The sequence below is a fragment of the Hyperolius riggenbachi genome, chromosome 7 (assembly GCF_040937935.1).
Source record: "Hyperolius riggenbachi isolate aHypRig1 chromosome 7, aHypRig1.pri, whole genome shotgun sequence".
NCBI classification, from domain to species: Eukaryota; Metazoa; Chordata; class Amphibia; order Anura; family Hyperoliidae; genus Hyperolius; species Hyperolius riggenbachi.
In genome coordinates, this window is record NC_090652.1 from 271,145,912 (window position 1) to 271,160,912 (window position 15,001).

At 45.2% G+C, this 15,001-nt stretch overlaps 1 protein-coding gene across 1 annotated transcript in view; it reads left to right on the top strand.

Annotated features, from left to right (window-relative positions):
- The first annotated feature begins 5,330 nt into the window (after nucleotides 1-5,330).
- The window catches only part of ACVR1C (activin A receptor type 1C), a 168,542-nt gene continuing 158,871 nt past the window's right edge, over nucleotides 5,331-15,001 (top strand). Inside the window, exon 1 of the mRNA XM_068245750.1 lies at nucleotides 5,331-5,498. Coding sequence (XP_068101851.1) covers nucleotides 5,417-5,498 — 82 coding nt within the window. The 5' untranslated portion in view covers nucleotides 5,331-5,416. The remainder of the gene's footprint in view (nucleotides 5,499-15,001) is intronic.

The window sequence follows — 15,001 nt, forward strand, 5'->3', positions numbered from 1 at the left end:
GACAGGTCTAATCTCCTCACCTGCCTATACAGTGGTTGCCTATGTGGTAACCCACGCTTGTGAGTATACTCTTCTCACTAATTATCTTTACTTTATTTTTGCATAACATACTACACCATACTGGGCTCTCGGTTTCTCTAAATTTTAAATAAGATCAGTACCAATGCCAGCATTATTGAAATGGGTATATCATAAGAAGTATGGTTCAATTAGGCCCCTGTCCAGTTTGAGGCCTGTTTGGCCGAACTGAGTACTGGTTCACTCTACAAGAGCTTTTTAAGCGCTAGTGATTTGGAAAGCTCTTGCTAATGCAATGCTATAGGGGATTTTTGGAAAATCAGATTGCTCAGGTGAGAACACACACATAGCATGACATTAGCAAGAGCTTTTAGAGTCGCAAGTGCTTAGAAAAAGCTCTTGCCGTGTGAACCAGCCCTGAAATGTTTAGGAATTCGATAGGTCCTGAATCTGAACACTATCACAATCTATAGGTATATATAGGTAAATATTCTGTTTATTTTTTCTCTTCTCCATAAAGCAGCTACAGCAACCGCCTGCAGCAAAGAAAAAGAGGGAATGAGATGCATGTCACAACAGTAGGGACATGTTGAGAAGCTTCAAGGGCAATTTAGCTAAGGCACAAACCTTTCAGTTTATGGCTTTATGGGGTTCCTTGAAGCCGGTTCCACACTGCAAACTGGTGACCAAAGACAAGCCTTCGGGGGAATACCGCGTTACTACATGGTATTCCCTATCTGGCATTGGGCCAAGCAGGAAGTAACATGTGCTTGCAGTCACTTCCTGCTTCGGGGTATGCAGAAGTTCAAGGAAGCGTATTGTAATTTTTTAAAAATCCCTGTGTCCCATAGACTAACATGACTTCCGGGCCAACACAGATCTCTGCAGAAGCCACGTGTTAATGTAGTTCTGGACCAGCGTAGGGGATGAGGCGAAAACGTTACTTCCGTCGCACTTCCGTCACGTCACGCTGTACCGTAATGTGGCAGTATGAAAGTCTCCATAGACTTTCATTGCCCGGCAGTGGGGTGCGGTAAAAATACAGCATCACCTCAGTGTGAAAGGGCCCTGAAGGATACATTTGGGAATTCAGATTTACTTACCTGGGGTTTCTCCAGCCCCCAGAAGCCTCTGTGCCCCTCGCCGCAGCTCCACTCCAAGCCAGTCTCCCCGGGGTGGTTTTGGATGGGATAGCTCTATAGCGGCGACCCAATAGGAGGTGATCAAAATAGCGATTGCGACACGCGATAGATTCTAGTAGCCCTCTTCTTCATCCTAGCAGAGTGCAAGGAGATCGAGAGGTGGCAGCGGGGATCTGATGAGCCTCTCCGCATCTGTAATGACTCTCTGCAGCTTATACCTGTCACTTGCTGTCGCACCAGCATTCCAGACAATGACTGAGGAGCAAAGGATGGATTCTATGGTGGCGGTATAGAAGCTGGTCGGCAGCTCCCGCGGCATGCCAATTTTTTTCAGTTGATGCAGGAAGAACAACCTCTGCTGAGATTTCTTCTGAATTTGTGTTCTGCCCTCATTTCTGATCGTTGGTGAGGGTTGTGCCAAGGAACCACACAGATAGTACCCTAGAGACCTCGAGTTCACCTAAGAGGTCAACGGTTTGAAGCATTTTTGTTGCATTATGTGGCACTGCGGGTACTGTAGCTGGTCTCATAGAGACTAATGGCCACTGCGATGTGGGAGTGGCAGTGGGAGAGTTCCACAACACAATAGTGTAAAAGGGGCCTAAAAGACCACGATCTAGAAACATTGTAATATACATGTAAATACATGCATACAAGACATACTTTTCTCCCAGACAGTGGTGTAACAATAGGGGATGCAGAGTTGCAACTGCTACAGGGCACCGGAACAGAGGATTCCATTGGGGGTAGGGATGATCAATGAGATGAAAATACTTCCGGAATTATGCACATTTTTATGCAAATATATGCAGCCTGAAATAGGACCAATGAATTTAACCATTTTTAAACTGCATACATTTGCATAAAAATGTACATAAATTTGCATCAACTCTGACGAATGTGCATCTCTTTGATCATCCCTAATTGGGGGACATCCTTAAACCACTGTATTAGCTTTCTTTTTGGTGCTCTTGGTAATGATCACCTCTATAAAGTATGTGAATGAGTTGTAATAATCATTAGCTCCCAGATAAAATGCTCAATAAATTATTATTTTTTTGTTCCTATGTCGCTGTCACTTATTGTAGGTAGTCAAAATCTGAAAGGGCTGGTGCACACCAAAACCCGCTAGCAGATCCGCAAAATGCTAGCAGATTTTTAAACGCTTTTTTTTATTTTTATGAGGCGTTTTGCTAGCGTTTTGCGGATTGCTGCTGCGGTTTTCAGTATAGTAGATTTCATATATTGTTACAGTAAAGCTGTTACTGAACAGCTTCTGTAACAAAAACGCCTGCAAAACCGCTCTGAAGTGCCGTTTTTCAGAGCAGTTTGCGTTTTTCCTATACTTAACATTGAGGCAGAAACGCATCCGCAATCCAAAAAATGCCTCACCCAGGCATTTTTCGTTTCTGCAAAACGCCTGCCGCTCTGGTGTGCACCACCCCATTGAGATACATTGACCAAGCAGATCCGCAGCCGCAAGCGGATCTGAAAACGCCCAAAAAGCCGCTCGGTGTGCACCAGCCCAAAGATCTGGTTTTAGACTAGTTCATCTCCTTGTGGGGGATTCTCAGTTTTTCCTTTAGGCTGCTTACACACAGGGACGTTACAGGCGCACGTTAGTGCAGCCTGTAACGCTCCCCCAACGCACAGCAATGTAACACAAGTGGGCTGTTCACACTGCCCACGTTGCGTTACATGTAATGCTGCACGTTCTCCCGAAAGTGCTGCATGCTGTGCTTTCTCCGCGGCTAAGCCGCGTTAGACTGTTTGCACATGCTCAGTCAGGTTGGGAAGGAGCAGAGAGCGGCCAGGCACATGGCTAATTAATATTCACTGCACGTTGTGACGTGCAGTGTTTACTTCCTGGTGCGGCCGCTCTGTGCGGCGATTGGCTGGGCGGGACCACGTGATGCCGCATGCGTCCAAGAGTACGCATCACGGCATCACGGACACCAGAGTGAGCTGCACAACGCGGCTCACTCTGACGTCCACATCGAAGAGCACCAGGCCTTGCGTTAGGTGCACGTTATGCGACATTAACGTAGCACCTAATGCAATGTCTTGGTGTGCAAGTAGCCTTAATCTTTACAATATTTATACAGAGGTGTCGGCAAGCATCCCTACTCGTTTGAACACTAATTTGGCAGTTGGACTGAGCTAGTGCCGTTCAGTAAGTGCTTTTATAAATAAAGCAAAACTTTAGAACCCACCCACATGAGGAGATGAACTAGTCCAAGACGTGTCAGATTTTTACAATCTACTATAGGTGGCAGCGACAAAGGAAAAAGTAAGTTATAGTGCATTGTACTATATACAGTGTAACGAAATTTATTATAGGCATGTACTATATATTGGCATGTACTATATATTACATTTTACAATTTTTCATCGAAGCAGTGCTTTAAAAGACATGTATGAATATGTATAAAATGTACATTTGTCCCAAAGTAAAATGAGCTATAAATTACTTTTCTCCTGATTTGGGAAACCTGCTGGCATCTTTGTATACATCCTATCCAGGGAGTGTGTTTTTTGTAAAGAATCAAAGAAATACTGAGAAACCCCCATGAGCAGATGGACTAATCCAAAATCAGATCTGTCAGAATTTACTGTAAGGGACAACAACAGAGGGGAAAGGTCATTTATAGCTTGTTTTACGCCAAGGCAAATGTACATCTTATATGTATGTATTTTAAATGTTAACATGCTTTAAAGTGTACCAAAGCTGAAGCTCAGGTACAAAAGGAGATAAAAGAGAGGGAAGCCTCAGGATCCTATTCAGGGCCGTTTCTTGGGCCCTCCCTCTACCGACTCCTAACCCCAACCTTACTTGGCGGCGCCTCACCCTAACCCCTCCTGGTGGCACCTAGCCCCAACCCCCATAGGTGATGCGTCACCCTAACCCCCCTGATGGTGCTTAACCCCAACCCCTCGTGCTACCTCGCCCTTACCCCCCTGATGGTGCCTAACCTTACCCCCCCTGGTGGCGCCTAACCTCTCATGGTGGCGCCTAACCCCCCCCTCCCCCGTGCATAAACCGTAACCCCCCACAGAGTCACAATTTGTGGCAAAGAGAGTAAATTTGGGTGTATGGAAGCGCCACTGCAAAGCCGCCATTTCCTGCAAAGAAGGTACATTTCAGCATCTGGAGGTGCCCGATAGAATCGTGGGCGCTGAGGCAAGCGGATATGCAAATTGTGGATACCAGTTTACCTTCTTTGCTGCAAATCATGCCTTTTATATTAGGAGCCTATGGTGGCATTTTTCCGTAAGGGCTCTTGCGCCCTTCTTTCATGATTTGCTGTTGGACTGTATATTGTATCCAGTATCATGCCTACACACAATGCAATTTTCCATCAGATTGACGGTCGAATCTAAAGCCTCATCTACACGGTACAGTTTTCCATCAGATTGACCGGTGATCTTAATAAGAAATTGCATCATGTGTAGACGTTCAAATTGTTTCTGATCAATTTTGTGGTTGGAAATTATCTAATAGATCCGTCGATCTGACGGAAAATTGTACCGTGCAGATGAGACTTTATATTACAGACTTTATAAGTCCGATCTGATCTCCGATGGTTTTTCTTATCGAATTTCTGATCACTTCTACACAAAATTGATTTAAAAAAAAAGATCGGTCATCAGATCGACCTGTTACAAACAATCGTTTCAACCATCAATCTGATGTAAAATTGCATTGAATGTACCAAGAAACATATGCCTGATAAAATGGTTATTATTTGTATTCTATAGAACCTTGAGACATATTGTGGTGATAAGGCTAACAACATCGATTTACTATTATTCATATTACTGTATAGATGTTTCCAGTATTATCATTGCTTATGTACTATTATATATTTTTTAAGGTTGTTGTTATTATTATTACTGCTGTCATTAAACATACATTTACTATTAAGAATATGTCTGTATTGATGTTTCCAGTATGATATTATCAGTACTACTGTTATTATTATTACGACTCTTATAATGATGTGTGTGTTGCTGTGATAGTGCCTGTGCAGGTAAGAGAGGTGCTGCTCCTGCTAGCAGCGTGCAGTGACAGAAGTGACAGGCAGGCTCCCATGTGACAGGGGACAGTAAGTGACAGCAGGCTGGAGGCGGAGTTCTCGGGATGTGATCACACAGCTTGGAAAGTGGCTCCAGTCCGCGCTGCCCGAGCCTCCTGTGCCCCAGCTCGCCTCTTCCACCCGCGGAGGGCACTCAGTTGGGGCAGATGCCAGTGAACCATGCCGACCACCGGGCTGCTTCCCCTGCCCCGGACCACCGCTCTGCTGCTGCTACTGCTGGGAACCGCCACACTCTGCACAGGTACCGGGACCTCCTCCGCTCTCTCCTGAACTTAAGCAGCAGGGACTCTCTCCAGCAGCAGGGACCCCCACCTCTCTCTCCTGAACTCCAGCAGGGACCCCACCTCTCTCCAGCAGGGATCCCTACCTCTCTCTCCTGAACTCCAGCAGGGACTCCCACCTCTCTCTCCTGAACTCCAGCAGGGACTCCCACCTCTCTCTCCTGAACTCCAACAGAGACCCCACCTCTCTCCAGCAGGGATCCCTACCTCTCTCTCCTGAACTCCAACAGGGACTCCCACCTCTCTCTCCTGAACTCCAGCAGGGACCCCCACCTCTCTCCAGCAGGGACCCCTACCTCTCTCTCCTGAACTCCAGCAGGGACCCCCACCTCTCTCTCCTGAACTCCAGCAGGGACCCCCACCTCTCTCCAGCAGGGACCCCCACCTCTCTCCCCTGAACTCCAGCAGGGACCCCCACCTCTCTCTCCTGAACTCCAGCAGGAACCCCCACCTCTCTCCAGCAGGGACCCCCACCTCTCTCTCCTGAACTCCAGCAGGGACCCCCACCTCTCTCCAGCAGGGACCCCCACCTCTCTCTCCTGAACTCCAGCAGGGACCCCCACCTCTCTCTCCTGAACTCTAGCAGGAACCCCCACCTCTCTCCAGCAGGGACCCCTACCTCTCTCTCCTGAACTCCAACAGGGACCCCCACCTCTCTCTCCTGAACTCCAGCAGGGACCCCCACCTCTCTCTCCTGAACTCCAACAGGGACCCCCACCTCTCTCTCCTGAACTCCAGCAGCAGGGACCCCCACCTCTCCCTCCTGAACTCCAGCAGCAGGGACCCCCTCAACTCTCTCTCCTGAACTCCAGCAGGGACCCCCACCTTTCTCCAGCAGGGACCCCCCTCTCTCCCCTGAACTCCAGCAGGGACCCCCACCTCTCTCTCCTGAACTCCAGCAGGGACCCCCACCTCTCTCTCCTGAACTCCAGCAGGGACCCCCACCTCTCTCTCCTGAACTCCAGCAGGGACCCCCACCTCTCTCTCCTGAACTCCAGCAGGGACCCCCACCTCTCCCTCCAGCAGGGACCCCCCACCCCTCTCTCCTGAACTCCAGCAGGGAGTGGGACCCTCACCTCTCTCCAGCAGGGACCCCCACCTCTCTCTCCTGAACTCCAGCAGGAACCCCCCCCCCTCTCTCTCCTGAACTCCAGCAGGGACCCCCACCAATCTATCCTGAACTCCAGCAGCGACCCCCACCTCTCTCTCCTGAACTCCAGCAGCAGGGACCCCCACCTCTCTCTCCAGCAGGGACCCCCACCTCTCTCTCCTGAACTCCAGTAGGGACTCCCTGTGGGCTGAAGACTGGTAATCCCAGTGGGGTTAATTTATGTGTGTGTTTTTTTAATCTAACAGGATTACACTTTAATAACCTTTCTTGTCCCTGCTTTGGAAGATTTGTCCCTGGAATCGTTAATCCCTGGAAAAGTCCCTGACTTTCACTGCTGAGCAGCGGTGACATAATTATCTGTTTGCTGCAGCCTATAGCTTGCTGTTGTTGTGATCTGGTTTTGGTTATTGGGGTGTTTAGTTGATATTAGCATTTACAAGTCCGCTATGTGTCTATCAGCCTATATGTGTCTGCAGGCTATCCATCCATCTCCATCCATCCATTTCTGTCACTCTTGTCTCTGTCTGTTGACATGCACACAATGGGGTATACATTAGGATGTGCATACAGCATGCTTTCATAGCTCAGTGTTTGCTGGCTATGTTTAAGTGGTATGTGTATTTTGTTTGACTTGAGATGGATTAACACCTTCAGATTCCACACTAACTTCTCCCAAAATTCCAGCATCAGTTAAATCTACTCTGAAGTCAAAGCTCTACTCTTTCCCCAAAGCAAAGTACACACCTTTAGATAATGCCCAAAATGATTGGCAGTGATTGTTTTGGGTGACAGTTTAACGCTGCTCGTCTGTTGCTAAGCTGCTTGTCCTGTCTTATGGAGAGGGGAGAGTGAGGCCCCGTTCACACTGGGGCGTTGCGGCATTTTACCGCACTGCTACCGCAGGGCAATGTAAGTCTATGGGTCAAATCACATGGCCTGTGGTGCAGTGCGGTGGTGCACCAGAAGTGTATAGGACTTTTGAACACTATGAAACTATTGTGCAAAAACATCTTTAATAGTGTGGATATAGCCTAGTTCAGAGGTGCCCACACTTTTTTGGCTTGTGAGCTACTTTGAAAAATTAGCAAGTCAAAATGATCTACCTATGTACAATTTTAGGAGCACACTTGTATACACAGAATGGAAAATTTAGTGGGTTTAGGATCTACCAAGAAGTTCTTTGCGATATACCAGTAGATCGCAATTTATCTAATGGGCACTCCTAGCCTAGTTGGTTTGCAATCAGGATTGTTCTTACGCTGTGGCAGGAGTATTGGCTTGTGAGCCCCAGTGAGGGACAGTTTAGTGACACAACCTTTTTTAAATGTTCTCTGGAAAGCACTGAGGCAAATGAATCATTGCAGTAGAGAAAAAAATAACAACAACCCCTACACTGACCCTAAAGGGAACACGTCTAATTCCACCGTATCCCAGCACTACAAGAACACAATAAGCCAGCCTGGCTCACAGACCACCCCTGTACCAACATCTGAGCTGTGAGAGTATGCAACTGTATTTACATTACACAAATGTGCCTGGCTACCTGTCTACCTTGTCTGTCTATCTATCTATCTATCTATCTATCTATCTTTCTATCTATTTATCTATCATTATTATTTATTATTTATAGCGCTGACATCTTCCGCAGCGCTGTACAGAGTATATTGTGTTGTCACTTAGCTGTCCCTCAGAGGGGCTCACAATCTAATCCCTACCATAGTCACATGTCTATGTACAGTGGGTTGCAAAAGTATTCAGCCCCTTTGAAGTTTTCCACATTTTGTCACATTACTGCTACAAACATGAATCAATGTTATTGGAATTCCACGTGACAGACCAATACAAAGTGGTGTACACATGAGAAGTGGAACGAAAATCATTCATGATTCCAAACATTTTTTACAAATAAATAACTGAAAAGTGGTGCGTGCATAATTATTCAGCCCCCTTTGATCTGAGTGCAGTCAGTTGCCCATAGACATTGCCTGACGAGTGCTAATGACTAAATAGAGTACACCTGTGTGTAATCTAATGTCAGTACAAATACAGCTGCTCTGTGACGGTCTCAGAGGTTGTCTAAGAGAATCTTGGGAGCAACAACACCATGAAGTCCAAAGAAAACACCAGACAGGTCAGGGATAAGGTTATTGAGAAATTTAAAGCAGGCTTAGGCTACAAAAAGATTTCCAAAGCCTTGAACATCCCACGGAGTCCCACTGTTCAAGCGATCATTCAGAAATGGAAGAAGTATGGCACAACTGTAAACCTACCAAGACAAGGCCATCCACCTAAACTCACAGGCCTAACAAGGAGAGCGCTGATCAAAAATGCAGTCAAGAGGCCCATGGTGACTCTGGACGAGCTGCAGAGATCTACAGCTCAGGTGGGAGACTCTGTCCATAGGACAACTATTAGTCATGCACTGTACAAAGTTGGCCTTTATGGAAGAGTGGCAAGAAGAAAGGCATTGTTAACAGAAAGCATAAGAAGTCCCGTTTGCAGTTTGCCACAAGCCATGTGGGGGACACAGCAATCATGTGGAAGAAGGTGCTCTGGTCAGATGAGACCAAAATGAAACTTTTTGGCCAAAATGCAAAACGCTATGTGTGGCGGAAGAGTGGCAAGAAGAAAGGCATTGTTAACAGAAAAGCATAAGAAATCCCGTTTGCAGTTTGCCACAAGCCATGTGGGGGACACAGCAATCATGTGGAAGAAGGTGCAAAGTAGACGGTGGGGAGAGGCACACCTTACCGTAGTGCGGGTGCATAACCATGGATGTTAGCAGCATCCAGAAAACAGTCCAAAAGTAGTAAGAATTGGTTAGCACTCCAGCTTCTCAAGTGAGCAAGTATTCTATTCTTCAATCATGTGTCAAACAAGTTTAACAATTGTTTCGGGGCCAGCAAGGGTCCCCTTCATCAGAACAGTGCAGACTGTTTGTCTGCACTGTTCTGATGAAGGGGACCCTTGCTGGCCCCGAAACAATTGTTAACCTTGTGTTGACACATGATTGAAGAATAGAATACTTGCTCACTTGAGAAGCTGGAGTGCTAACCAATTCTTACTACATGTGGAAGAAGGTGCTCTGGTCAGATGAGACCAAAATGGAACTTTTTGGCCAAAATGGAAAACGCTATGTGTGGCGGAAAACTAACACTGCACATCACTGAACACACCATCCCCACTGTCAAATATGGTGGTGGCAGCATCATGCTCGGGGAGTGCATCTCTTCAGCAGGGACAGGGAAGCTGGTCAGAGTTGATGGGAAGATAGATGGAGCCAAATACAGTGCAAACTTGGAAGAAAACCTCTTGGAGACTGCGAAAGACTTGAGACTGGGGCGGAGGTTCACCTTCCAGCAGGACAATGACCCTAAACATAAAGCCAGGGCAACAATGGAATGGTTTAAAACAAAACATATTATTGTGTTAGAATGGCCCAGTCAAAGTCCAGATCTAAATCCAATCGTGAATCTGTGGCAAGATCTGAAAACTGCTGTTCACAAACGCTGTCCATCTAATCTGACTGAGCTGGAGCTGTTTTGCAAAGAAGAAAGGGCAAGGATTTCAGGCTCTAGATGTGCAAAGCTGGTAGAGACATACCCTAAAAGACTGGCAGCTGTAATTGCAGCAAAAGGTGGTTCTACAAAGTATTGACTCAGGGGGGCTGAATAATTATGCACACACCACTTTGCAGTTATTTATTTGTAAAAAATGTTTGGAATGATGTATGATTTTCGATCCACTTCTCACATGTACACCACTTTGTATTGGTCTTTCACATGGAATTCCAGTTTCAATAGTTTTTTATTAAGGATTTTCAAAGGAAATACAGTCACAGTAATGACATTTAGTAAGCTTAGTGAAGCAGTGAACCTAACATTGGGTATATACAGACCCATACATTGTGTATAGATGAACTAGTAAACAGCATAATAAACAATAATAAACATTAAGTAATAATGCATAGAACATGCGTATTTGCAGTAATCTGTGTTAACAACTTATGTTTATTCGTCTCGAACTAGTTGCGCAGTAACTTAGTTATAAATGATAATTATAGAACAAAACAAAAATAGGTCCATGTGTGTTGATTAGGTAATGAATATATGTTAGTGTATGGAGATACCATACATCTACACATATCTGTTCATTTGGTGTTGCTCTGTTGCATCATGACATTATAATTGTATAATGTAAGGATCCTCTCGACCTGGAAAATGGGGACTGAAAAGCCTCCCGACAGAGATTCCAGGGAGCGGTTCCATGTTATTATCTATCATTCATGACCATTCGTTATAGTAGCTTATGGAATTCCAATAAAATTGATGCATGTTTGTGGCAGTAATGTGACAAAATGTGGCTAACTTCAAGGGGGCCGAGTACTTTTGCAACCCGCTGTATGTATCATGTAGTGTATGGGCCAATTTTAGAGGGAAGCTAATTAATTTATCTTTATGTTTTTGGGTTGTGGGAGAAAAACAAAGTGCCCGGAGGAAACACACATAGACACAGAGAGAACAAACTGTTTGTGTATCTATTTCTGTATCTTTTCTTTTTCTCCACCCGTCTTATCTCCCGCATTAAATTTCAGTCAAGGAGCGTACACACGCACAATAGCACGCACTTTTAAATGGGAGTTGTGGTAATTTTGGTGCCAGTGAAAGCTGATAGTTGATTATCTGTAAAATTACCATTACTCTACAATCGGGCGATGGCTAATTCTTATTCCACCAATACCTTCTACTGCAGAATACTTGCATTGAGGTCTAATATGCGTTACCCATTTTACCTGCTTCCATAGCCGTGGATGCCCAAATTACCTGCTTCAAGAATAACTGTCACCCTTAATGATCACGTGTGGATGGTTAGAGTAACATGTAAGGGCATAAGTGCTGTACAGACACATTCCTCGACTGTAACTGAGAAATATGTAGTATTCAACGAAGAGGGGAAGAAGGACGATAGCAAGCAGCTTCTGGGGGAAGCAGTGAGTAGTGGTACAATGTGCTTGTTTGTGGCTTGTTCGTTGGTGTGGCTTAAACATGTCACATCACAAAACGACATGGGGTGTGCACACTGGAGTCCTGTATAACAATCTCCCTGTGTCCCTGCGTCCTCCTGTGTCCGTGCGTTTTGGCCAGCGTGCATGCACAGCACGTAGGCGGACTTGGGACAGCACACTTATTGTACAGTTGTACAGAGGCACCAAAAGTATAAAAGTAGGATAAAATGTTTTAAAAGAGAACAATGGGGGGTAAGTGGTGGACTTACCTCCTCAAAATAGACACAGAAACATGTTGCTTAATCCAACAAAAGTGATTTATTTACATACTTTGGATAGATGCAACGTGTTTCGTGGGCACATCCCACTTCATCAGGCAATAACATTGGAGTACAATCAACTCATATGTTCTCAGTAGAAGCTTAGCGCCTCTGTCTACTTGGGACAGCACAGAAGGACGAGTGAAGTGGGCGGACGTGTGTGCGTTGTGCAAGCGTGTGCGCCTCTCGGCAATGCGCGCGTTTGCTAGCTGATCAATTGGGCGTTGTGGGGGAGAGGGGTTGCGGGCAAGCCCTAGCGCCCGTTTTTTAAACAGGCGGGCTTCTAATAGTATATAGTCTTGTAACTTAAACTTAGTACATAGTCTTGTAACCCCCTTTTCCCTTTTCTCAAACGGATCATCAGGGGGCTCTGTATGGCTGATATTGTGTTGAAACCCCTCCCACAGTGTGATGTCAGGATCATGGTCCTGACATCGCACTGGGAGAGCCTTGTTGCATTGTGGGAAATAACAGCTGTTTCCAACTGCTAAAATAGCAAGCAGCAGCTCCTTCCACTGACATCACCTGCCAGCAGTAAAAATATCACCATTTGATAATTTTCAGAAAGTAAATCAGGGAAAGGAAAGATTTTACAATGGGCAAACACTGACTAAATAATTTATACATAATTATTGTAAAAATTCAGCACTTTTTTATTATGTTATTTTCACTGGAGTTCCTCTTTAACTGTCCCTCGGAGGGGCTCACAATCTAATTCCAACCCTAGTCATATGTCCATCATAGTCTAGAGCCAATTTTAGGGGGAAACCAATTAACTTATTAGTATGTTTTGGGGGCATGGGAGGAACCCACACAGACACTGGGAGGACATACAAACTCCATGCAGATAGCGCCCTGGCTGGGATTTGAACCTGGGACCCAGCACTGCAAGGCGAGTGTGCTATGCACTACGCCACCTCACATGGCTTCAGATATTAATATTCACCTGTCATATCACTGCACTCAGCCCTTCCTGTCTGTAGCCATCTTGCATGAGCATCAGGGATGAGCAGAAACTACGCCAGTGCGAATTTACGCATTTTAGTTCGCATCTGCGCATCGTAGTTTGCAGGTGAAGAATTTACGCGTAGCGAAGTACCGATACGTGTAGCTTATGCCCATTATGCGTAGTTAACATGTGTATTGCGTAGTGAACTACGAATGTGTTACTCGCGTCTAATTTTTCGCGTACGATTGTATGCTTACAAATTTACGCGTTGGAAAGGGGAAATGTACACAGAAAGAGTTCCCGGTATAAGCATTTAAAGAGGAATTAATGCGTAAAATTTTCTGCATGCGGGCATAAGCATCCGCATACACTACGCTTCGCACTACGCGTAATTGCGTATTTTAACGCGTAGTCTACGAAATACATACGAAGCGAATATTTGATTTCAAAGCCGTAGTTTGGCGAAGCGTAATTGCGAAAAACTACGCGTAGTTCTAGCGTAGCGAAGTTGACTGACTACGACCATCCCATTTCGGTTTACACCTGTATAAAGTGTGACAGCAAGAATTTTGCAGGATGCGTACATTTTAGTCAGACAGGAATCTCAAGTGACATTGGCGGGATCAAAGCCAGCAGTTACCAGTCAACTAATTGGCAGCTTTGTAAATTTATCAGCTGCTATGTAATTGATACGCAGTCCCTGTCTTTTATTTGGCTTTTGCTACTTCCATCTCTTGTTGAGCAGAAATTTACACATACAGAACATTTGGAGTTCAGCAGTAGCATCTGGGAAACTGATAAACAGGGTAGCATTTTCTTTTTGCCACTCCAAAGTTAACACAGTCGTAAAACTAAGACTCATTTTCAATTGCAGTCATTCCAAATAGTGAAGATCATCATCAGCTAATAACGATGATGTGAAATTTCGTGTACATTTTCACAGTTATGCCCATACGTAAGGCCCGGTTCACATGCGTTTTTGAGCCAAACGGGTCTGGTAAGCGGGATCCGGTCTCCGCTTCACCAGATCTGGATGGCTCTGTTCACATTTCAAAATGGAAAGAGAAAACGGATCTGATCAATGATCGATCGGATCAGTTTTCACTCAATTTCGGCAGCAAAGACATACCTAATGCTCTGTAGCAGCCGGTAGAGGCTTCCTCTTCTTCCGCTGTGACTACACAGCGCGTCATGTGACTAGTCACATGACGCTTCATGTAGTCACATGATGCAGAAGAAGACGGAAGTCTCTACCGCCGGCTGCTACAGAGCATTAGGTATGTATTTTACCCTCCCTCACCCACCCGCCCGGCTGCTGCACCCTCCCTCACCCTCCCGCCGCTCAGGTTCGCGTTGGCACATGCCCCCATCCTCCGTGGAACAGTCCGTTTCTTCACTAGTGTGACGAAACGTTCCATTTTCCATTGCCCCAATGCTGCAGCATTTTTCGTCCGGATCTGTTCCGCTGGACAGAACGGTCTGGAAAATTAGGGCCTGCAGCAATTTTTAGAAGCAGGGACCGGAACGTATCCGTACCAACGGACGCATGTGAATGGATCCATGGGTTAACATTGGATCCTTTCACATCCGTTCCGTTTGTACAGTATACGTTCCGATTCCGATCCGAAAAAAAAACACTAATGTGAACCAGGCCTAATTACTTGTAAATTCAATTGATTTTGTGTAATCATTCGTAATTTTGCGTCATTTTGTGCCAATTTTAGCGGTGAATCGCAAAGCCCCCATGCCTGCTAGCATCACTAAAATTGCTACATATCTTAAGGTACAAGACAAAAAAATTTTTTTTCTCAAAAAGACCTTGTAGTTTTTGAGAAAATTGATTTTAAATATGATTTTTAAACGCAGAAAAATAAGTTTAAAAAACATTTTTCCTTTGCATTTTCAAAATTGACTTTTTCAAAAAACAGCAAGGTCTTTTTGAAAAAATCTTGACTTGTATTATTTATTATTTATTTATTTATTGTACTTATAAAGCGCCAACACATTACGCAGCGCTGGACATTAGTTTAGGACTTGTACCCCATTATTCTCCTTAACATATGTAGCAGTTTTAGTGG